The 20754-nt window shown below is 61.4% G+C and overlaps 8 protein-coding genes across 8 annotated transcripts; 4 read left to right on the top strand and 4 right to left on the bottom strand.

Annotated features, from left to right (window-relative positions):
- Positions 1-70: 70 nt before the first annotated feature.
- Positions 71-2072, bottom strand: TRAVEDRAFT_58477 (uncharacterized protein). Its single transcript, XM_008039377.1, has 4 exons — positions 1594-2072; positions 1281-1542; positions 345-1227; positions 71-281 (listed from the first exon to the last, which is right to left on the bottom strand). The coding sequence occupies exons 2-4, from the start codon at positions 1395-1397 to the stop codon at positions 181-183; spliced, it is 1101 nt and encodes a 366-aa protein (XP_008037568.1). The 5' UTR covers positions 1398-1542; positions 1594-2072; the 3' UTR covers positions 71-180.
- A 1893-nt stretch (positions 2073-3965) lies between these two features.
- Positions 3966-5109, top strand: TRAVEDRAFT_147985 (uncharacterized protein; the record flags this gene model as incomplete). The annotated part of the gene is made up of 4 exons (XM_008039814.1): positions 3966-4115; positions 4187-4242; positions 4301-4799; positions 4860-5109. Coding segments are annotated over exons 1-4 (930 nt in total), but the record flags the coding sequence as incomplete, so codon positions are not given.
- Positions 5110-6414: 1305 nt separating this feature from the next.
- TRAVEDRAFT_71750 (DUF383-domain-containing protein) lies at positions 6415-8168 on the bottom strand (the record flags this gene model as incomplete). The annotated part of the gene is made up of 8 exons (XM_008039813.1): positions 6415-6624; positions 6679-6873; positions 6939-7092; positions 7144-7292; positions 7347-7679; positions 7733-7843; positions 7893-8081; positions 8142-8168. 8 exons carry the CDS (start codon positions 8166-8168, stop codon positions 6484-6486), a joined length of 1299 nt encoding a protein of 432 aa, XP_008038004.1. The 3' UTR covers positions 6415-6483.
- A 154-nt stretch (positions 8169-8322) lies between these two features.
- On the top strand, positions 8323-9615 carry TRAVEDRAFT_28817 (uncharacterized protein; the record flags this gene model as incomplete). The annotated part of the gene is made up of 5 exons (XM_008039074.1): positions 8323-8523; positions 8584-8668; positions 8719-8912; positions 9208-9416; positions 9472-9615. Coding segments are annotated over exons 1-4 (604 nt in total), but the record flags the coding sequence as incomplete, so codon positions are not given.
- A 3209-nt stretch (positions 9616-12824) lies between these two features.
- On the bottom strand, positions 12825-15564 carry TRAVEDRAFT_64664 (uncharacterized protein). Its single transcript, XM_008039812.1, has 6 exons — positions 15350-15564; positions 14119-14971; positions 13784-14053; positions 13642-13726; positions 13532-13578; positions 12825-13442 (listed from the first exon to the last, which is right to left on the bottom strand). The coding sequence occupies exons 2-6, from the start codon at positions 14857-14859 to the stop codon at positions 13224-13226; spliced, it is 1362 nt and encodes a 453-aa protein (XP_008038003.1). The 5' UTR covers positions 14860-14971; positions 15350-15564; the 3' UTR covers positions 12825-13223.
- Position 15565: 1 nt separating this feature from the next.
- Positions 15566-17606, bottom strand: TRAVEDRAFT_20106 (uncharacterized protein; the record flags this gene model as incomplete). Its single annotated transcript, XM_008038993.1, has 5 exons — positions 15566-15704; positions 15914-15997; positions 16058-16469; positions 16576-16807; positions 16863-17606. 5 exons carry the CDS (start codon positions 17604-17606, stop codon positions 15566-15568), a joined length of 1611 nt encoding a protein of 536 aa, XP_008037184.1.
- Positions 17607-18128: 522 nt separating this feature from the next.
- TRAVEDRAFT_28815 (uncharacterized protein) lies at positions 18129-19146 on the top strand. The gene is made up of 5 exons (XM_008039073.1): positions 18129-18333; positions 18387-18445; positions 18506-18684; positions 18766-18813; positions 18877-19146. The coding sequence occupies exons 3-5, from the start codon at positions 18565-18567 to the stop codon at positions 19129-19131; spliced, it is 423 nt and encodes a 140-aa protein (XP_008037264.1). The 5' UTR covers positions 18129-18333; positions 18387-18445; positions 18506-18564; the 3' UTR covers positions 19132-19146.
- A 296-nt stretch (positions 19147-19442) lies between these two features.
- Positions 19443-20508, top strand: TRAVEDRAFT_47118 (uncharacterized protein; the record flags this gene model as incomplete). Its single annotated transcript, XM_008039284.1, has 2 exons — positions 19443-19574; positions 19639-20508. The coding sequence occupies 2 exons, from the start codon at positions 19443-19445 to the stop codon at positions 20506-20508; spliced, it is 1002 nt and encodes a 333-aa protein (XP_008037475.1).
- Positions 20509-20754: the final 246 nt, after the last annotated feature.

The raw sequence follows: 20754 nt of genomic DNA, 5'->3' as shown, positions 1-20754 counted from the left end.
TCTCTGATACATCCCTGCGTATGCACATCGTGCAGATCCAATGCCGCGCCCCACCTAGAAGATACTGTATACGGCATCAAGTTCAAATCGCATGTCACATCCTACATCGTCCCCGTACATAGAAGATTCGCCGCTTCTAGCGATGCGTGTAATATCCCCAATACGGCTGCTGCAAATTATCTAGTCCGGCCCCTCTCCACCAAGCACCCGGATCTCGCCCTTGCGGGTACCCAGTGCGATGAGGCCCGTCGCCTCGGAGAAGGCAACGTGCGTAATATCATCTACGAGTAGATGCACGACATGCGGTATCAGACTAGTGGAGGCCTTATAGGGGAAATACGCACCTCGCAAGTCATACGAGTTCACTTCGTACACCTCGCGCCCATCAATTGCGCCCCCTCGTCCAGCGAGAACGTTCTGGACCAACGTGCCTATGGGATGATCTCCCGGGGATTCCGATCGTGTACTGTGTGTACCCACCGAATCCGTATCCTCGGTCTCCATAGGGTCTTGAAGCTTCCCAGCGTCCCCATCCCCGCCCGTGTCTGTGTCTTCCGGTCCTGGAGTAGGTCTGGCCGCATCAAATCCATATACCACGCGCCTGACTGCTCCACGTCTCCGCTCGACCCAAACACCACGCCGCCCAGTAGGACCGAGTGCGCACGCAGAGACAAAGCCACGGTTTCCGTGGGAGAAGCCGCTTCGGTGGGACATGTCACCGACCTGGGGATGGGGAAACACGGGTAATGCCATGTTGTGCGACGCAAGCAGCTGGATGTGGACGTCGATAGGGGCTGCGATGTCGTGTGTGGGCTGTGAGTCGGCAGGTGGGAGCGGGAGGGTCATCTCGACGGAGAAGTGGAACAGCCCGCGGAGAACGTCGAACGCAAGGAAGGAGGTGGACACCTTGGTGGCTTCTGAGTCTGGGTGCCCGGCTGGAAGATGGCGGGAGGGAAAGTGCACGGTTGGGCGCGCGAAGGATGCGCCGCGGAAGGTGGTGTTCGTGAGATGGTGTGAGCGCACCACGGCGCCCATATGTGTCTCCGAGAAACGCAGTGGGTGTGTAGCGCTTCCGCTGGGCGGCGCGTTGCTGGTAGCGGTTTCCGAGGACGTCTGCGGCTGAACTGAGTGGGGCGCGTCGAGGAGTGTGCAAATCTCGATGGAGTGGGCTTTCAGGACGAGAATATGCCGGGACGTGAGGAATGTTGCTCCAACAACGCCGTTCCACTGGAAAGGATCATTGATTAGTCAGTATGCTTGAAAAGAGGTAGGGAACGTACCAGTTCTTCCTCCTCTACGGCGAGCATCTGAACATTGATGCGTTGTCCGGTGGCCCAGTTCAGCAGATGGAAGGAGGACGGGAGGCTGAGCAGGAGCAGAGACTGGCTCGGGTCCATTGCACGCAGACACAGTACCGGGGAGATAATGGGGATGTCGGCTATGAGCGTGAACCGCACGTCGTCTAAGTCTTGGGACTCCTCGATCGCGTAGAACACAGAGGACGGCCTGAGCTGTACTTGCAGTACTTGGCATAGCTCGTGACTGTTCGGAATTTTCAGTAAAGGCTATGTTCATCTGGAAAAACGTTGTTACCATGAGACGGCGATGGTCAGTAGATTGTTTTGTTCATCCAAGTGCGTTATAGCGGAGGAGAACGAGCCTGCGCCTTTGATGTTCTGACTAGTGCAAAGTATAGGTTTGTGGGGATCGTAAATGACGGAGTCAAGATCCCATATCTCCACAAGCTTCTCGTGGTAAATGCACAGAAGCCACCGGTCAAGGAATATCTCTATGGAGTATATTGAGCGCGCCCCGTCGTCATTGTCGAAGATAGGATCCAGAGCGCAAGACTGGCGATGGCCTGGTGAAAAGTAGCGTGTCCGAGACAAAAGCCATGTATGGTTGACAGTGCATAGGCGACGCACGACAGCCTCCAGCTGCCCGGAAGAGAGCCGTACCAACGAGGAGAGGTCGGCAATATGTCGTGGCAGTGGAAGGTGTTCGCCCTCTCGTCGAAGTAGATGCAGCCAGACGGAATGATCCTGAGTTGTATCACGAAGACGTCTACATGTCTTGTATGTTTGTGTTGAGCATTGGGCCGGTCAGCAGGATTGTTAGCCGGCACATACCTTGCGTAGGGCAGTGATCCCCTGAAGGTCAAGGTAGTATATAATCTCGAGAATTATCTCGTCCGGTGCATTGAGCAGCGCGTGGACACCGGGCGGGTTTGTCGTAGCGTCCATCCCTTTTCCTTGATAGTGGAGGAGTCTTGTTTGAGGTGACTTCGTCGCAAGCTCTCAGCCAGACCGACCTGTTCGAAGGCACGCAATCTGAGAGAGGGTTGCATCCGAAAGGATGAGTAAACGGGCCATACGTTGCGGAAGAGCTTGAGAACGATCATCGTCCCGAGGTCCGGCTCCGCGTAGATCGTGTGACGGTATTTGGCGCGACAACGTGACTGTGACAGCGACGCGTTCGGCGCTTGCGGCTTCGTCGCGTCGCGCTCAGGGCTGCTGCAGCTCTGTCCTCAGGCTCGGACTTCGAGCACCGTCTCTCCGTTTTCTCGCTCCCCTCCTGGTCTCCTCTCCCCACAACTGTGGTATTTTTCTACGCCAAGCTTGGCAACCTGGGCCTCATCGTCGACGGCATATATGCTCTCATATCGCCCCTACGATGGAAACCTACGCTCGCGACTTACACACGAAAGGAGAAACGCTGTTCACAGACTCTTCGACAGCCACGCGTCTATCTCAGCGCCCGGGCTCCCAGCGCAAGGGGTCTCTTTATGAAGACTTCGGGAGCGACTTCGGGGGGCGCAGCGCATCTCGTACGTCCCAGCCCACCCGTAGCAAACTCTCCAGCCGGCAAGCATCGTCTAGCCAGAATGCTCTGGTCATATCAGACTCCTCGTCCTCGGAAGACGAGCTCAACTTTCTGTCTTCGCACTCTCGCCAAGGGTCCGAGTCCCCTGTCAAACCGAAGAAGCAACGCAAGACATCCAAGACGCCTGCATCCGACACACCCCCTCCTGTGGTTATTGATCACCACCAGAAAGATCCCAACTACAAACCTCTCGATCTCAGCAAGTTGAGGATCGGGAAGAAGAGCTCTGCTGCAACCTCTACCGCACCTACCCCCAAGACCTCTCAAGACTCGCGTCCAAAGGCCTCTCTAGCCCCTCGACCAAATGCCGCTCAAGATCCTCGCCAGAACTGTGTAGCTGGCCCTTCTTCTGCCGGGTCTTCGACTCGCAAGCTTGCCATCGAAGCTGCCCTGGACCAGGTCAAACGCGAAACTGAGCAGGGCAAGCGGAAGCAGAAAGGCAGCCATCCTTTGCGAGAACGCAGTCCAAACCAGGACCGGACCAACCCCCCCAAGTCGTACCTCCCGGACTGGGACAACAGTGACGAGGAGAAGGATGTCGAAAAGACTCCGCGCGCCTCCCGCCTCGCCCCGCGGCCCGCATACAAAGGCGCGAACTCGAAGATCACCAAGTCACAGACTATGGCGGATATGACCAGCGCGTCGCAGGAGAGTGATAAGGGCAAGCAGAAGGAGAAGCCACGGACCGTCTCGCGCTCAAAAACCCTGCAAGCTCTCGCAGACTTTCCATTAGAGCTCTCAGACGACGATGCCAGTCCTCCGAAGCCTACCGCGACGAAAGGAAAGGCGCGGCTACAAGCGGCCGCGAAGACGAACCCTATGGAGAAGGTGCCTGCAGATAGCAAGTCCAAAGACAAGGGCAAGCAGCGTGAGGTTTCCGACCCCATCGACGCCATTTTCGCAGAGAGGTCTCCATCACATGCGCCTGTGCCGCAAGCTCGGAAGAAACTGCCGAACGACTTCCCTATGCCTTCGCCGCTCTCCTCGCCGGCCGCTAGTCGAGCTTCGTCTCCTCCCCGCAAGAGCCAGACGAAGAGCCACCGAGTGGTTGTTTCCTCAGACGACGAAGGGAGCGAGACGGGTGGCCGTTCGCTGCGGCCATTTCCTATGGAGACACAGTTCCTGGAGAGCCTTAACCGAGTGTCTCCTGCGAAACGCCCAGCGTCCGAGTGTGAGGTACATATGGAAGGCGGGTCGAGTCGCAAACGACCCCGTCGCGGTTCTCGTGATAAGTACGCATACAACCTGTCATCTCATGTATTGGCGTCATGCAGAATGGTTGACTTATATCTGCGATGTACAGGTTGGAAGACTCGTTCGCTGTAGACAAGTCCGACTCTGATTCAGACCTCGACAATAGTACGTACCCATTCTCAAATCACATCGATATGGGACCTCACCGAGCACCCACTATCAGTGTTCTTGGACCCCTCTGTCGATCCTAAGACCCTATGTCCCTGGTGTGATGAACGTCTTCCTTCCACTCCCACTCCGTACCTTGTTTCGCTCATGGAGGGTGCGCGCCGTCGATCATATACCGACAACCGCCCAACGAACCCGCTCGGTCTACGTGCCCCGCCCGCGGTCTTCGTCAGTATATGCCAACGACATCGCTTTGAGCGTGTGTGGATACCCCGCGCACGCAAGCGGAATTGGCCGACGCACATCGACTGGGGAAAGCTTCGGGGACGCATCGAACGGCTGAAAGATAGACTGGAGGCGATCGTTGGCGATGTCGACGAGGATTTCGCGCCCGCCATGAAAGTTGATGTGAAAGGGAAGGAGAAGGCACGACGACCGCGGAAGGAGAACGAGTTTTGGCAGGAGGTCGTGAAGAACGTGCGGGAGCAAGGTTCCCGGCAGACCACGGGCGTACGCGGGCAGTTCCTGCACTTCAACAAGACGCAGCCGGGATAGTGCGTCTTTTACCTCGGTTCTGCTCATGCATGTGTGTATCATGCTGACGGGTTTGGCAGCTACGGCGAGCTCGGGTTCGTGATTATCCACCAGACGTTATGCGACCTCTTCCCGCCGGCGTCGTTCGACCCTGCAGCCGCGCTCCCGCTCACGCCCGCAGATTTCATCGGGCACGTCCTCGTCCCTGAGGCCGCTGTGAACCTCATCACGGAGGACCTCGGACTCTCCCGCGCCGACGCGATCACGACGCTCCGCGAGAGCGTCGAGTACGGGGTGGCCATGTTCCCCGCGGACGAGGGCGAAGGCGGGAAGGGCGACGGGGACACATCGATCCTGACCGCAGGGGAGCGGATTATCATGGAACGCGCCCGGGCGCGGCGCAAGGAGCTAGAAGAGGAGGAGCGGAGAGAAGAGGAAGAAGAACGGCGGGCGCAGCAGACGGATACGGTGTCGGACGTGGACATGGACGCGGCCGGTGCGCCGTCCTCGTCGTCGGAGAGGACGAAGCCGAAGCCGCGCCCCGTCCCGAAGCGCAAACCGCCCTCGTCCGAGAAGCCCAGGGCCACTCGTGCCGCGTCGCGTGCTCGCTCGACAAGCAAGGTGCCGGAGTCCGGCGAGGGCGTTATCGAGCTCAGCAGCGACACCGGAGGGAGCACGGATGTCTCGCGCTCGAGTACCACCAAGAGGCGGCGCAAGGCGCGCGACTCGCCCCCGTCCTCGAAGAGCGATGCACCTACAGATCCGGGGGCGGCTACACCGCGTCCCAAGCCGAAACCACGTCCGCGAGCTGTTGGGCGGGCTGCGCTGGGTGCTGCGTCGCAGCCGAACATGCGAGACGGCCCTAGGGAGAAGGCAGACATGCGCGAGCCTGCCTCAGATCCTATCGTTCCGCACGACGATGACGACGACGACGAAGACGAAGACCCTCCATTCATGCCCTGGGATCGGAAACCGACGTCGCAGGTTGGCAGGGGGCAGACGGAGAGCTCGGTCAACGCGACGCCGCGCCCCAAACCACGATCGGTCCGCCCAGCTGCAGCGGAGACGGAGACGTCGGGCTCCTCAGAGGCGAACGTTTTGAAGCCCAGCTCCAGTGCGGGTGCGGCATCCAGAGCTCCTCTTCAAATAGCAAGGGAGCGACGACAGGAGCGGTAAGTGATTAGCCGCCGATAATATGAGTCCAGATTGCTCATGAAAGATGCACAGGGCCGCTGCCGCTACTGCTGGCTCGTCATCGAAGGCGCCGAAGTATTCGGATGGGTGGCTGCCCAGCCTGCGCGGCGGAGATGGATCACGTTCGTCCGACGATAAGCGATCGCAAGAACAACCAGATCCGCCGGCGAAAGCAGGTGTTCCGCAGCGCAAGAGCTCCCAGTCAGGCAAGAACGATGGCGAGAACGAGTGGAAGTGGCTGTTGAGCGACGGGTCGTCGGCGGGCTCGCGCACCTCGTCGTTTGGGGCCTTGGACTAACCAGCGCCGCGGACGCGCGCAAGTGTATAACTCATGTAATGCTACGTTATAGTCTCTTAGATTCCTACACCAAACGCGATATAATCTGATACAGCCTTGAATCATCGCTAGGAGCGCGCAACCGCCCCTCTCACACGATCGATGGGAAATCGAAGCTCGTCTGCGTTAGGGATACAGTTGCATACAGGCTACAGGGTGCCGTAACGATACACTCAGACTTCTTCTATCTTGGAATCCTCGTCGTCTGACTCCTCCACTTTCGCCGCGTTGATGAGTTCCTCTCCGTCCTTCGCCGTCTGGAGGCCTTCGTACCGCTTGAGGTAGTTCACCAGGCGCTCGACTTCCTCGGAGATCTATGGCTGCTGTTAGGAACGCTAGGGAGTAGATAACAATACGCCCGGACGAACCTTGTCGACCTCTTCGTTCTCGTGCAGCGCACGGACGACCTCGTATACCCCGTGCGTGCGGAGGTAGTCCCGGCCCCAGCGAGTGGTGCACAGCAGGAGCATCGTCTCGACGTGCGTCAGCCGGATGACGGGATCAACCTCACGCTTCTTGTCCGGCGGAAGGAATTGCAGGGCGGCTGGGAGAAGCTCTTGATCCTATCGGCCTGACACATTACTATCCCTGTTGCTTGTATGCGTGCTATGAAAAGACAGCTGCGTACCTCGAGATCGAACTCCTCAGGGCCAGCAAGGGGCAGCAGGACGTAGGGCAGGATGTCTATTCCCGGCGCCGCGACCGTCGACGGCGGCACCGTCGCCTTCTCCTCCTCGGTTACCAGGAGTGCGCGATGCGCAGGCGTGTGGAAGGCGCAATTTCTGCAACGGTCCCTGTCAGCATCTGCACGGGATGGTCATGGAAAGACATACTTGATTACTGATGCGACGCCCCCGCGCCGGATCGTGTCCTTGTGCTCGGTGAACGCGAGAAGTTTTGCGAGCGGATACTCCAGATCCGTAGTCTCGTCGAAGGGGTCGGATGGGCGTGGCGTCAAAAAGAAATCGCGGCCAGCAGGGATCTGAATGAAGATTGGTAAGCGTGACTGTACTTGAAGAATGTTATGAACGCTTACCGTGCTCATGTTCGCAAATACGCTTGCGAGGAAGTGCAACTCTCCCCGGTAGGCTCGTTTCGCGCGATCTGCGATCTCGACCCCCGGTGCAGCCCTCACGAAGGCATCGATGAGCAGAGGCAAGGCCGGGACTTCTTTCGGCTCTGCTGAGGGATAGGGCACGGGTGCGGGACAGGTCCCGCATCGGGAGTCCACGGGGAACCATTTGATGGGCGAGTTGGGATCCGGAAGGAGAGACACCTTGAGGGATAGTAGGGCTACGCATACGCTCGCTGTTGCGCTCAGGTTTGAGAGGAGCATTGATGCGAGATCCGCGAGGACTGCTTGGGGATTCTGTGGGATGTCTTAGTTTGTGGACCATTGCTCCTGTACGATGTACGTCATACCAAAATGTATGATACAAGGAACTTCAAGAAAGACGGTTCAGAGAGCGTGGTCACTAGGAGAGGGTTGTCCGTCAAATTGACGAGAGCCCGGAAGGCATCGTGAGCGGTTGCCTGGAGGAAATGTAAGTGTCACAGTTCACGCTCATTCATGCATACATACCAGCTGATCTCTGCATAGTATTTTGATATCACGGATGAGCTCCGGCTCTTGGGGCTGCTGAAGGCCCCCGCTTCGCAGCCCACTGTAGAAGATGTCCCGATGGGGCGAGCCCTTGGGCGTCTGGCCCAACAAATTCGCAAGGGCGATCTGGCGGACCTGCGGGTTTTTGTCGCGCAAGAACGGTACGAGCTGCACATATGTATTAGCCTTGCTTTAGCACAACGAGTCCAGTACATATCCTGCACTCACCTCCTTGAGCTGGGCAGAGTCGGACATACTGCAATCTTGCTGAGAGATAAAATTCCCACGGCGAATGGGACTTTGTATCATGGGCGTCTAGATGCACCGGTTTACGTAAGAAACGCGACACGCCCCCGCCGAACCGTGTTTAGCCACTCACCTCCTCCTCAAGTTCGTCCACACCGGCTTGGCGTGAACTGTGTATTCCGCCTCGCATCCAGCCCTAGGATACGGGAACACCATCAAGATGGCGGTCTACAACACGTCACGCTTCATCGACGGACTCCTCAAGACCCACGAAACGTCACCGCCGTCGTTCACCGTGCGGCTATACCGCGAACACTGGACGCTGAACAACGGATCCAAATTCTTGTATAATAACCAAATCGCAGTAAGCATAGACGTCTCCATCTCTCTGGAGTTGAATGAATGTCTAACTATGTCTGGACAGTCTCTGTTGGATGATATCCGTACACGACATATACCTGTAGACTTCCTCGAGCTGTTCGATACCGCGAAGCTGCCATTCTACGAAGGTTTGCGCAAACTACTCAACCATCATTTTCATGGCTTACATGTTGCTTAGGATGTCTGATTGTGGAGTTGCTTGATTATCGCCCAAACAGGAGCACCGATCCGGAGCTAGAACAGCCAGAGGCCAGCCGAGTGGTCCTGACTCCTAACGACGAATCTCGGTGGACAGACATTTGCCTTATGAACCAGAAGACAGGGCTTACTTGGACCGACGCAGACTCCATCGAAATCGAGGCCCGTTTGTTGGTAAGTCAGAGACCCCAAGTTGCTGCGGCTGAGTGGCGGCTGCAGCAGTGACGGCTACGGTGCCCCTGCTATACCCAGATGGCGCCATTCGTATGCGCGTATCTATCAGCGAGTGCACTCGTTTGCTTGGCATGAGGTTGTGGACCCATATCATCTTTCTTCAAAGAAAGCACTAGGAATCTCGCCGCATCGGAAATAGGGGCTTTCCACGGTGGTTGGGGCATCCTACTCATTTTCGAATCACCATTATATGCCTGGTCATATTACCACGACACTAACCTCGTGTGTGCTCTAGATGGCCACTGCGCCTCCGCTCTGTCTGGTGCCAGATGTACACTTGACGCGCATCATCAATGCAACCCAGAGAACTACGACACCACCCGTGCCTCCCACGCTCAAGCGCAAGGCATCTGCCATGGACCAGGAAGCCGATGAGATCGAGAAGGCTCGTCGCGTCAAGATCACGCAGTTCATGAATCCTCGGGGTCGATCAACGGTGCCAACGTGAGGTTTTCTCACTACATGTGCATCCACTCAGTACTAAGCGAGCCCATCGCAGATATCGCATCTTGGACGCGATCCAGAAGGCGAAACTCGCGAAAGAACAGGCACCACCACCACCACCTATCCACCCCGCCCCACCACCAACCGTACCTACAACGGCGTCCCCACGTCCCCAAGTGACAACCTCCGCGCAACCAGCCCCCGCTCCAACACCCACACCCGCACCCGCCCCGATCCAGTACCAACACCCGCACAACGCATCCTCTCCCGCCCCCTCTGCCGCAGGGACGCCTCCAGGGGGCGCGCAGGACTCGAGGAAGCTAGCGAAGAGGAACTCAGTCGTGGGGCAATCACCGAGAATCCCACGGGCGTCGGCCACGCCGGCACCGACCGCACCATCCGGCGCCCCGTTGCCCATCCCGCACCACCTGCAGCAGCACTACCAATCGCAGATCTCCCAGCGCACTACGACACCCGTTCCGCCCCAGGCCGCTGCCTCACCGCGCCCTCCACCGCAGACTCCTAGTCATGCCAGCAGCCCCGCAGCGGCGCCGGAACAGCGACCCCCTTCTGCCGTGCCGACGGCCCCTGCGCAGTCTGTACAACCTACCCCTGCTCAGGTCCAGCACCACATACAACAGGCCGCTGCTGCCCGTGCTCAGCCTTCTCCAGCGCCGATGCAGACGCCCCAGCAGCAGCCGATGCAGGGCGGCTATCCGGCCAACATGCCCGCCGCTATGATCATGGCGCACCAGCTCGCCCGACGCAAGGCACAGGCCGCCGCCGCCGGTGCAGCGAACGCTGGCACCCCCGCCCCTGGCACCCAATCGCAGGTTCAGAACTTCATGCATGCACAAGCTCAGGCCCAGTATATGGCCTTCCAGCAGGCGCAGGCGCAGGCGCAGCAGCACCAGCGTATCACCCAGTCTCAGCAGGCCGCGTCTCCCGCCGCCCGCACGCAGACTCCCGCCGCACAGGTGCAGGCCGCGGCGGCGCAGGTCCAGCGCAGTAGTCCGATGGTCGCCAACCGGACGCTCACGTCGCGCTCCCCGATGCCGAACCCTGCCCAGCAGCCCGCACAGATGGCGCAAGCCCACGCACAAGCCCAGCAGCAGCAACGTCAGCAGCAAGCCCAGCAGCAAGCCCAGCAGCATGCTCAGCAGCCGCAACAACAAGCCCAACCGCAAGCCCAGTCGCAAGCACAGCCTCAAGTGCAGCAGCATCCCCAGCATGCTCAACATCCTCAGCAGCAGCAACAACACCCCATGACGCAGCAGCAACAAGTGCAGCAACAACTCATGTACGCCCAGTACATGCAGCGTATAACAGCGCAAACACAGGCCGCGCAGGCGCACGCCCACCAGCACCCACAAATGCAGCAGCACTTCGCGGCGGCCGCGGCCGCGGGACAGGCGGGTGCGCCGCAGGGCGGGATGCAGCCCCAGCAACAGGCGGCCGCGGCCGCGGCGATGCAGAACCCGGCGATGATGCAGTACTACTACAACGCGCGCATGCCGCCGGGCGTCGCGATGGGCCAGATGCCGCAGGCGTACTGGCCGATGGGCGCGGGGCGGGGGATGCCCATCGCGGGCATGCCGGGCGCGCACCCGCAACAGATGCAGCCGGGGGCGGGCGGCGGCGCGGGGAAGCCTGCGCAGGGCGGACAGCAGGGCTCGTGATTCGGTTAGGGCTCGGGGAGGGAGAGATGGGTCTGGTGTATTTCTAGTCGGCGTTTGGTTTGTACTACTCGTGTCGCGCTATCTTGCTCTAATGTACGCTCCGCGCTGGGGCCTCTCGGATGGACCTCCAGCTTCTGTGTCAACGGCAGCGCTCCCGTCGACCCTGCACGCAACCCGAGCGGAATGACGAGCCCACCGCTACCACACGCGCGCACGCATCATGAACCGGACCACACCCCCACATTACTATCCCGCCCGCGTCCACCTGGGATCCACGCACCGCCCCGTCGCGAGCTTCCGCGCGCGAAGATGGCCTGTCCACTAGCCTGGGAGCCCCGCGCCGAGATTGGGCGAGATTGGGGGCCCCCAGAACCGCAGAAGCCCCGCGCGCCCGCGTGCGCTGCGTGCGCGCGGGAACGGCAGCGTCCCTGCGAAGCCCCTCGCGCGTACGTAACGCGTGCCCGTGCGCGGGCTGCGGGCCGTCGCAGCACCGAGGAGGCCAATGCATTGATGCCTCAAGCGCGAGTGCAAAATGAAATGGGCGTGCACCGTTCCTGCAGACGGGTCGCGGGCAGCGGGGTTCCCGGATGGGGTGGTGGGTGCTTCCGCTGCCCGACGCTGAATTGTACAGCTCGGCGGGCGCCGTTGTGTCTGAGTCTCGGGAAGACCTCGCCATGGCGAGCCGCAGGAGAAGAGGATAGCGTGCGCAGTATTAGCGTCCGCATGCGCGCGAATCCGTGGGGCAGCGCACGGACGGACGCTGGGATCTAAGAAGCGGGCGGGTACTGCGACCGTGCCACCCCAGGCAGCGAGCGCGGCAGATAGCGGTCGCATCCATCTACACACCCAATAATTAGCACACTACCTGCCCGGTATTCCTGGCGCACGCAATCCGCCGGGCAGGGGCACACGGAACACGCTGCCCACCTCGGTTCGCCAGCAGGCAGTCCATGCACGCGGACGGATAGAATCGCGCGTTTTGACACGGCCGGGAACGCCTCTGAGCGGGAAGCAGGCTCTGGCAGGGCGCGGGCTGCCAGCCTGCCACTGCGAGTGGGCGAGCACGCGCGGGCATCCGATACGCGCGGTGCACGCGCCCCGCGCTGCTTCCCAGCCGCTATCGAGCAAGGTTCGCGGGTATGACCGACGCCTGCCGTCCACCTTTCGCCGGGTGACGCCGTGCCGTATGCCTGTTCGGTGGTCGTGATCGCGGGTGGGCTGCCAAGGCCCGGGTGGGTAGGTGGGGGCTGGCGCGGTCGCGATAAGTGTATTGTATTGTGAACACGGCGGGGCTTCCGAGACGAGTCCGACGACCCGAGACTTGCGTGGTAGCTGATGTGGGCGGAGTGCGCGAGGACGGCCGAACTAGTACTTTCGCGGTAGCCGACGCCAGCCGCCCGCGCGGTGCGTGTGAGGGGACGTCGCTGCTCGCGCCGTCGGGCGGCCGTGTCGAGGGCCCGCGGAACAACCAGCACACCCGCCCTGGCCGCTGGGTTGCAGCAGATGTAGCGGGGAAGTGCTCGTGTCGAGGACCGAGAAGGACCGAAGCGGGTATTTGTGGTTGACGTTGGACTTGGAAAATAAACTGTGGTGGACCGTGGAGGTGAGCCATACGCGAGCGCGCGAGAGGCAAGAGAAGGAATCAAGGAAGGCTCGGGGATGGCAGCTCGCGGGCTGATCTCGCTGACCAAGGCGCCGTACGATCCGGGGTCCGCGCGGCAGGAGGAGGGAGAGACATACATGCATCAACTGCATCCAAGGAACAGATATTACACACACGGCGGCGACGGATACACAGGGTACGGGGGATGGAAGGGGGGCGGCAAGGAGGGGAAGGATAGGGCTCAAAGGACAGGACTCGGGGAGGGAGGTGTGGGGCACAATATGTACGGTATGTATACGGATATATGGCACAACGGAAGACACGAAGGAGAGGGTAGCAAGAACGGACACCGGGCGAACGAACGAAGGCGGGGAGGGGGAGATACACAACACAGACCGGGAGAGAGAGACGCGGAGAGCTCACCAGCGACCGGAGGAAAACATACGAGCAGCACGACGGGAGAGAACAGCAAACACGAATATCGACGCGGGCAGCAGCGTCCGTCCGCCCCGCCGCCGCCAGGCTTCAGTCCCGCCCCCCTGCATAGCCGCCAATCTCACTTCGTCTATCTTGCTGCGAACCGTACGAGTCGCCGTCGTCGTCACTGCCGCCTTCGCCGCCGCTCGACCCCGCGCCTGCGTCGTCCGCGGAGGCATTGGCTTGCCCCGGCCCCGCGCCCGCGCCCGCCTTGCCTGCGCCGCCGCGCCCACGCCCACCCGTCCCATCCCTTGTGCGCTTCTTGATCTGTCAGACAAACGCGCGGCGCAAGCGAGAAAGAGGCCCAACACGACGTCAGCGGCGAGTTCGAACGCGGATCAGGGAGAGCAGCGCACCAGTTTAGCGTACACGAGTCCGCAGGCATTACACAGCGTGCGCGGACCTGCCCGGCGTCCCACATCCGTCAGCTCGCTCTCCCCATCCGAGAACGGCGTGCAGCACTCACCCATCGGCCCGCGACGCCATTCGGGTGTCGACGTCGCGTTGCAGCCCAGACAGGTCTGCCCCTCTGTCGCCGGCGGATTCTCCGCCTGCACATGCGGCCATTGTCAAAGTTATGCCGCGCTAGTTGCACACCCGTCACGCACCTGTCGCGCGTCGCCTCCCTCCTCGGGGGACCGCTCTCCCGCTGGCGGTGCGTTTGCGTTTGCTCCTGCTGCGGGCAGCGGCGCGGCCGTGGGGGGCCGCGGAGGCTCTGGCGCGATGCGTTTTGCGGCCGCGTCAAGCACCTGTGCGCCGTACGATGCCGCCTGCCGCATACGTTCGATCGTCTCCGCGGTCGCCGCCGCGCGCGGTTGAGTTGCCTCGTACGACAGCGCGTTTGCCGAGTCGATGATGATGCGGTACGAGTCCACCAGCTATCGGCACGCGTCAGGGCATCCGCATACATCCGCGGGAGACGGTATCGCGGTGGGAGACGTACCTTGGCAAAGTCGATCCCGACGGGGGACATAGCTAATGGAGGAGGCGCCTGCACGGGTGGAGGCGGAGGCTGCGCTTGCACCGGGGGCGGGGCCTGCTGCTGCTGCTGCTGTGGAGGCGGCGGGGGCGGTGGTTGCTGAGCCACTGGCGGCGCCGAGGCGGCGGGGCGGTCGTTTTCCCTAGTTTTGCGTGCTGATTGCGGCGGCGGAGCCTCTTGCCGCGGGGGAGGGGGCCGCTCGTCGTGCCTGCGGGGCTCTTGTCTCGGGGGCGGCTGCGCATAGCGCCGGTCATCGTGCGCGGTTTGCGGGGACTGGTCGGAACGCGCGGGTGGTGGGGGATGGTACGATGGAGGCGGCGGCGGCTGTTGTTGGTGTTGCTGCTGTCCTGGCGGCGGTGGGCCCGGGGGGTACGGGGCATTGTGATGAGACCACTCGCCTGACCATTGCTGTTGGGGCGGCGGTGGGTGTTGCGCGTGTTGGGGAGGAGGCGCGTGCTGCTGCGGGGGTGGAGGGACACCGTACGCTTGTGGTGGGTATCCCTGTTGGGGAGGATAAGGTGCAGGCGGGGGAGGGTTGTACTGCGGGGGAGGCGGCGGAGAGCGTACGGGCGGGCGGGACGCGCTCTGGGCGTACTGCCCGTTCTCATACGGCGCCCCGGGTGGGTAAGACGTATATTGATACTGCGGCGGGGGCGGGGGAAAGTCCGCAGGGGAGTGGTAGATGTAACGGCCGTCGGTGGCCATCTGAGCGGACGCAGACGGGGGTTGTTGCGGATGATAACGGCCTACCGAGTCGCCGTCGAGAGCGTGCCGGAGAGAAGTGTAGGACGTAGGGGTCGGCTTCGAGGGGGCTGCGCTGGAACGGGAGCTTGAGTTAGCGACGGCATGGGCATTTTGAGACAAAGCGGGCGGCGGGGCGTGGTCATGAGAGGCGTTTGAGTATGGCGGCATTAAGGGATCAGCAGAAAGTCGTCAAAGCACATTAAGCAGCGGCAAGCAGGGGCGGGCGAGCAATCATGTATGTGTCAGAGGCGAGGAGAAGACGGGGGAGGGGGGAAGGAGGGAGGACGCGAGCACCGTCGAGGTGCGGGGTAGGAAAGAAAGAAGGGCGGGGGCATATGTGCATGATGGTGCAGCGACGACGATCGAGAGATCTTGGAACTAGGCCGCCACGAGCATCACTCACGCCCCGACGCGGAACTGCGACTACGAGAGAGGCGGGAAAACGACCTACATATTGCTCGCGAGATCGGTATTCGCAAGGCTGTTCGCGTACGCTCGAGGGCGTTGCCGGGGACGCGGAAACAGCTGGAGCTCTGTGGACGAACGCGAGGGGAGGAGGAACTGGTCGCGGAGGACGGCTCGGCCGCAAACGCCCAACTTGGTTCGAGCGGGCGCGTACGCGCCGCCTGAGTAAAGACCAACTCTAATCAGCGTCCGGTATGTCTTTTTACACGCGCGCGGCTGGCTGCGCGTCTGGGTCAATCTGCTTCTCCGGGTGCGCGTGGTGCTGCGCGGGGGTGGGCGCGCGATGCTGGGGAGGAGGTCGCTGGCTGGGGCTGGGAGGACGCAGGCTGGCGAACGCTGGGCTGCGAATCGGAGAAGCTGTCAACTTAGAGCTCGTCTATTCCACGTGATCCCAAGGGCCGGGCGGGGAGATGCGTGTCCCAGATGCGCCCTCCTCCAGATGCAATCTCCAGGCACCTGCGCCCGCCCATCCCGCCCAGATTCAGTTTCGACCACCAGATCGTCCTCATTCTCATCCACGCGCAAATCCCGCGCGCTCCGTCCTACTTACCAGTAATCCTGTCTCCGCAAATTCGCAGCGGAATTCGCAGGGACATGCGCTGCATACACGTTGGTCTGCGAGGACACTGTCGCTCTACGTACATCCAAGTATAGGCTGTCCGCGCTCCTCCTCCATCCGTCGGTCACCACAAACCTCCCAGCAGCCGTGCAGGGGCGAACAAGCACGCTGCATGCATGCGCGATCCCATCACGCTCGTGCCGTCGCCCCCCGCGCCCCTCTATCTCCCTCCTTCCACCTCGCCGTCTTCCCCGGAAACGACGCGGGCTCCTTCGACGGCGCCGCCGCAGGGGCATCGAAGGTCTGTCCGCGACCCTGCTGGCAACAGAAGTAGCACGCTCGCGCGCGCGCAGTCCGCGCCTCAGGATCTTCTTCCTGTTCCGCACCGCGCGGTGGTAGTTCTGCTCGTCCCCGTAGGACATCTCGTGCTCGAAGAACGGACTGATCCACTCGTCCGCCGGGTTCGCCAGCGCTGTGGACACCGGTGGCGGGGGCGGTGGTGCTCCCTCCGCTGTAGGGCCTTCTTGCGCGTGCGACGCAGTGGGATCTCCGCGGCCAGGAAGCGCAGCGGGAGCGGGCTGAGGCGTGTGCTGGGCGTTCAGAGCGGCCTGCTGCGCCGAGGGAGGGCCCGTGTGCGGCACGTAGTTGCGGACCGCGCGTCTTCTTCTTCCCGCCCTTCTTCGCCCCCGCCGCGGGCGCGTCCAGCGCGCCCTGTACATCCCCGCCGCCGGCCTTCGTGCGATCCGTGCGCTTCGCAGCGGCACGCTGAGTGCGCCCCCGGCAGCCTGCTTCGCGGGCGGCCTGTCGCGCGAGGTCCTCCTCGAAGCGGCCATGCAGGATCACAACCTCCTCCTGCGTGGCGATTAGGCGATCTGAGGCTTCGCACTGCACATGAGGACTTTCGGTCAGAATGTGAGGTCCGCGACGGACGGGTACTCACTCGCGCAGTGGTATAGAAACATGAACTAGAAGGGGGGCGTCTCTGGCACAAGGGCCGTGTCCTTGTCGCCTTGGGCGTCGCACCGTCAGCATGTTCGGAGAGCAAGGAATCTTGGTGTGCGCGGAATACGCGTGCGATCCGCGCATCTCGTCGCTGCGAGAGGCGCATCCTAGCCGGGGCGCCGCTCCGGTAGTCGATTCCGGTTTGTACGAACGGGTAGCTCGCGGAGAGCGCGTGATCGAGCGCGAGCACACCGAGCACCAGCGCGAGCACACCGAGCACCAGCGCGAGCACACCGAGCACCAGCGCGAGCACACCGAGCACCAGCGCGAGCACACCGAGCACCAGCGCGAGCACACCGAGCACCAGCGCGAGCTTCCGCTTCCGGCTTCGCAACAGCATCTTGTGTTGCAACCCCGCCCCGCCATCCCCACCACATCCATTCCCTACGCCTCCCTCAGTATCCCGCTCACGCCCCGTGGAGATCCCGCGCTGCGCAGGCTGGTCCTCATTCCGCGTCTTCCTGTTCCCCGGCTGCTGCAAGCGGTCCACATAGTCGCCTTCTGAGCCGTTGGGAGAGGTGCGTCTGGACGTCCTGCCACCGGGGTCGAGATGGGCATGCGTGTATGATTCAGAGGTGCGTCTGCGTTTCGGAAGCGGCTTCACGCGGCGGGAGCTCGGGGACGTCGTAGACGGGCGACGGGGACGGGCCCCGGTGGATGTTGGCGTACATACCGTTGTCATTTGGGAGTGGCTCGTTTCGATCGAGGCTTGCGCTTCCGATCCTGTGTGTGCTGGTGGTGCGTGGTTGTGAGAGCGAGTCGAGCGCCTAGCTGGATAGGCGGGTGTACCGCACAGAAGCCGGTCGTAATGCCATCCGGAGCGAATCTGACTAATGGAATGTGTGGTAGGCGGTATAAGTGGGATGTGTGGTAGACACTAGTAGGATATGTTGTGGTCAGCAAAGGGGAGAGAGGACCAGGTGAGTAGTGGGCAATCCATGGAGACGAGCATCGGCGCGGAGACTGGCTAGCCCGTTGCACCAGTAAACGGTTTACATGACACACCAAGACACGGAGGGAGATATATTTCGGACAGCATCAGAGAGTATCAGAGAGCATCAGAGGCATGTAGGGAGGGGGACGGTAAGGATACCATGGTAGGACAGGGTAGCTAGGAGGAAACCAGGAAGAATGACGAGAGCGCTTACATATTCTGCCGACCCCGCTCTCCTCGCGTCTTCCCGCCATCGCCCTCTCCGTCCTGCTCGACTACATGCGCGTCTTCTGCTCGGATCTATCATCAACAACGACTCAACTTGCGCGCAATCAGCCGCGCATCGCGGTCTCCATGTTCGCGTTGGCAGAACAGTCCGCTCAGTGACCCCGCGCGCGTATTCCGGGACGCCACTTACCAGTACGCCGCGTGCAAGAAGTAGTCAACATATCATCCCATCCTCCGCTCGCCCGAAGTAAGCTCCCTATCTTCGCGCGGACGCTTTGCACTAAGCAAATTCTCGGTTAGAGTAGAGTGAGCTACCGCTATATCGTGGGCGCGGGAATGAGATGCGAATCTACGCCATCGTTTGAGTCTATGGCATTTGGTCCAACTTGAATCCAGAATGACCTCTCCCATATCCTCAGCACGTGCACATCCATGTGCGACGCCGTCTGTCTCACCAGGAAGCAGCTGACTTCACCTTATGCGCGTCGACCAGCCATCTCAGGACATCACGGACAACCACGACGATATCGCCTGGTACCGGAACGTTGTCGGCTTCCGCTGCCGGGAGCCGACGTCGAAGTACACCCAGTATCTCGAAGTCAGTGTCACGGGTGAGGACATCGCCTCCCTTGTCACGTCCTTTCAGGAGCCAGAACTCAAATCGCGGGCTGGGGGGTCGAAGGAGGGAAGCTGCGGTAGCTCAATCGATCGAAGAATCACAACAACTGTATGTCTGTCTCATTCCGCAAACTTGTGTCGTACGATTGGCATACAATGCTTATGCAGTCAGTTTACGCGCCTTCAAGCTCCTTGCAAGGATAAGAAGCAACCACCGACCGTCCCTCGATCTGTTCACACGAGGCATATTGTGCATATCACTACACCTGCGGTTGCCAAACTGCTCCGTTGTCGCACGTATCGAAGCTTGTTTGATTACAAGCGGACGGTAGTCTCCTTCGCCCGGACGCCTTCGCCTCGACTTGGGGTGCATCTGATGTCAAACGCCGACCCGCCTTCTGTCTCTCCGTCTCTCCTCACATGTTGACTCGAGGTCGGTCGTATGTGGTGTTGTGGCTTTCCTCATCTGTGGCATTTTGTTTAAATTTTCGCCAAGGTTTTGCCGCATTTCATGAAGACCATGTTCAGTTAGCTTCGCCGAAGCCCTACACGATGTTCCCGTCCCGCTACGCAGCAACTCGGACAAGCCCTTCCATTAGCTCCACATGTTTACCAGCCCTGCGTTGCAGCACCGCACCTCGGTCGTCAGGCCTGCAGCTTCAATTCACGCGGGCTTTATAACGAGAGCAGTTCTCCCACATCCCCCTAGCTATTGCTGACCGGACACCGACTTCTACCATGGACGGCAGTGGAACGAAACAGCGCACCGAGCTCTGCACGTACCCGTCCTGTACCTCTCTGGGCGCAGACAACTGGCGCTGCCGGCTTTGCAACACGACGTACTACTGTAGCCGGATGCACCTACTCAACGTGAGTCTATTCGCCTCTACAGCTTTGCCATCTTCCTACGGTTCACCGTCGAGATTGTCTCCAGGACAGCCAACGCCACCGCAATGCAGAGTGCGGGCAGCCCCCCGCCGCACCGCCGCCGCAACAGCGACCAGGGACGCGCACCCTGAACGTCCTGCTCTTCCCGACCGACGAGGACGCCCCGCGGGTCGTGCCGATTGAGTGCCGCGTCGACGGCCCGCCCAACGACGAAACGCACCACGTCAACTTCTCCGCCCTCCTGCACACGCTCGCCGTGACCTCGCAGCCCGTCGCGCCCCTCGAGCGCGGCGCCCCAAGCACGCGCCTCTACCTCGCGTTCGACGACTGCTTCGCCATCGACGACGCGCCGCCCAACCGCGCCGCGCGTGCGCTCACCGGCGGCCGCGCACACACGCCGTGGGCGGGCACGCTCGTCGGGTACCGCGCGCGCGAGCCCGCGGCGGAGACGACGCAGTTCCAGGACGTGGGCATGCAAGACGTCCCTGCGTTCGCGGCGTTTCTGGCGCAGCATGGCGCACCACCCCTGACGCCGTCTGCGTCCCTGTCGCTCGAGACGATCGGCGTCGAGGAGTCGCTCGCGTGCGCGCAGGGCCTTGGGGTGCCCGCAAGCGTGGATGGAGACGATGGCCCGTCGTTCGTCGTGCTGCGACACGAGGGCGGGCGCGGCAGGGCAGATCGTGAGCCGGAGCCGGAGCCGGAGCCTGAGCCTGAGCCGGAGCCTGTCTCGGAGCCCGCACCTGCCCCTACGCGGAGGGATGAGGGGCAAGGGTTGCTAGCTTACCAGGCGATGCTCGCGGAGGAGTTTGCGCGACAGAGGATGGAGCTGAGGCAGATCGTCTCGGTGCGCTTGGTGGTCGTTTATGCGCTGCTGACGAACGTGGTGTTGGCGCTATTGGCGGTGGCGCTATGTTGAGTATTCTAGCCCGTTGTCGATGCTCGCGCGGAGGGACCTAGTCAAGATGGCCGCCGGGTCTCAAGGTGGCTAGGCATTTTTTCTATGTTGTAGCGTCGCCTTTCGGGAAGGTATATGAGCTTTCGAGAGCGTAGAGGTAGTCATTTCCAAGACCTCGCCCGCCACCTACCACGTACGTGCATGCTTGAATGGCACTTCCTAAATATACACGCGCACCTGCTTACGCCAGCCTCTAGGCCCGATTCT

This window comes from Trametes versicolor, assembly GCF_000271585.1.
Source record: "Trametes versicolor FP-101664 SS1 unplaced genomic scaffold TRAVEscaffold_5, whole genome shotgun sequence".
In the NCBI taxonomy this organism is placed as follows: domain Eukaryota; kingdom Fungi; phylum Basidiomycota; class Agaricomycetes; order Polyporales; family Polyporaceae; genus Trametes; species Trametes versicolor.
The sequence above is the reverse complement of the archived record's forward strand: the minus strand, read 5'-3'. Positions and strand labels throughout refer to the sequence as shown.

Excerpts from the sequence above, each read along its gene's own strand:
- TRAVEDRAFT_58477 (XM_008039377.1), bottom strand. The coding sequence starts at position 1,397 with ATGGACCCGAGCCAGTCTCTGCTCCTGCTCAGCCTCCCGTCCTCCTTC. Across the intron at positions 1,228-1,280 it reads CCGTAGAGGAGGAAGAACTG|TGGAACGGCGTTGTTGGAGC; the intron begins GTACGTTCCCTA and ends GATCCTTTCCAG. Across the intron at positions 282-344 it reads GAACTCGTATGACTTGCGAG|ATGATATTACGCACGTTGCC; the intron begins GTGCGTATTTCC and ends ATCTACTCGTAG.
- TRAVEDRAFT_64664 (XM_008039812.1), bottom strand. The coding sequence starts at position 14,859 with ATGGCCACCGACGGCCGTTACATCTACCACTCCCCTGCGGACTTTCCC. Across the intron at positions 14,054-14,118 it reads TCGGGATCGACTTTGCCAAG|CTGGTGGACTCGTACCGCAT; the intron begins GTACGTCTCCCA and ends GCGTGCCGATAG. Across the intron at positions 13,579-13,641 it reads ATGGCGTCGCGGGCCGATGG|GTCCGCGCACGCTGTGTAAT; the intron begins GTGAGTGCTGCA and ends GACGCCGGGCAG.
- TRAVEDRAFT_28815 (XM_008039073.1), top strand. The coding sequence starts at position 18,565 with ATGCGCGTCGACCAGCCATCTCAGGACATCACGGACAACCACGACGAT. Across the intron at positions 18,685-18,765 it reads AGTACACCCAGTATCTCGAA|AAGGAGGGAAGCTGCGGTAG; the intron begins GTCAGTGTCACG and ends GCTGGGGGGTCG. Across the intron at positions 18,814-18,876 it reads ATCGAAGAATCACAACAACT|TTTACGCGCCTTCAAGCTCC; the intron begins GTATGTCTGTCT and ends TTATGCAGTCAG.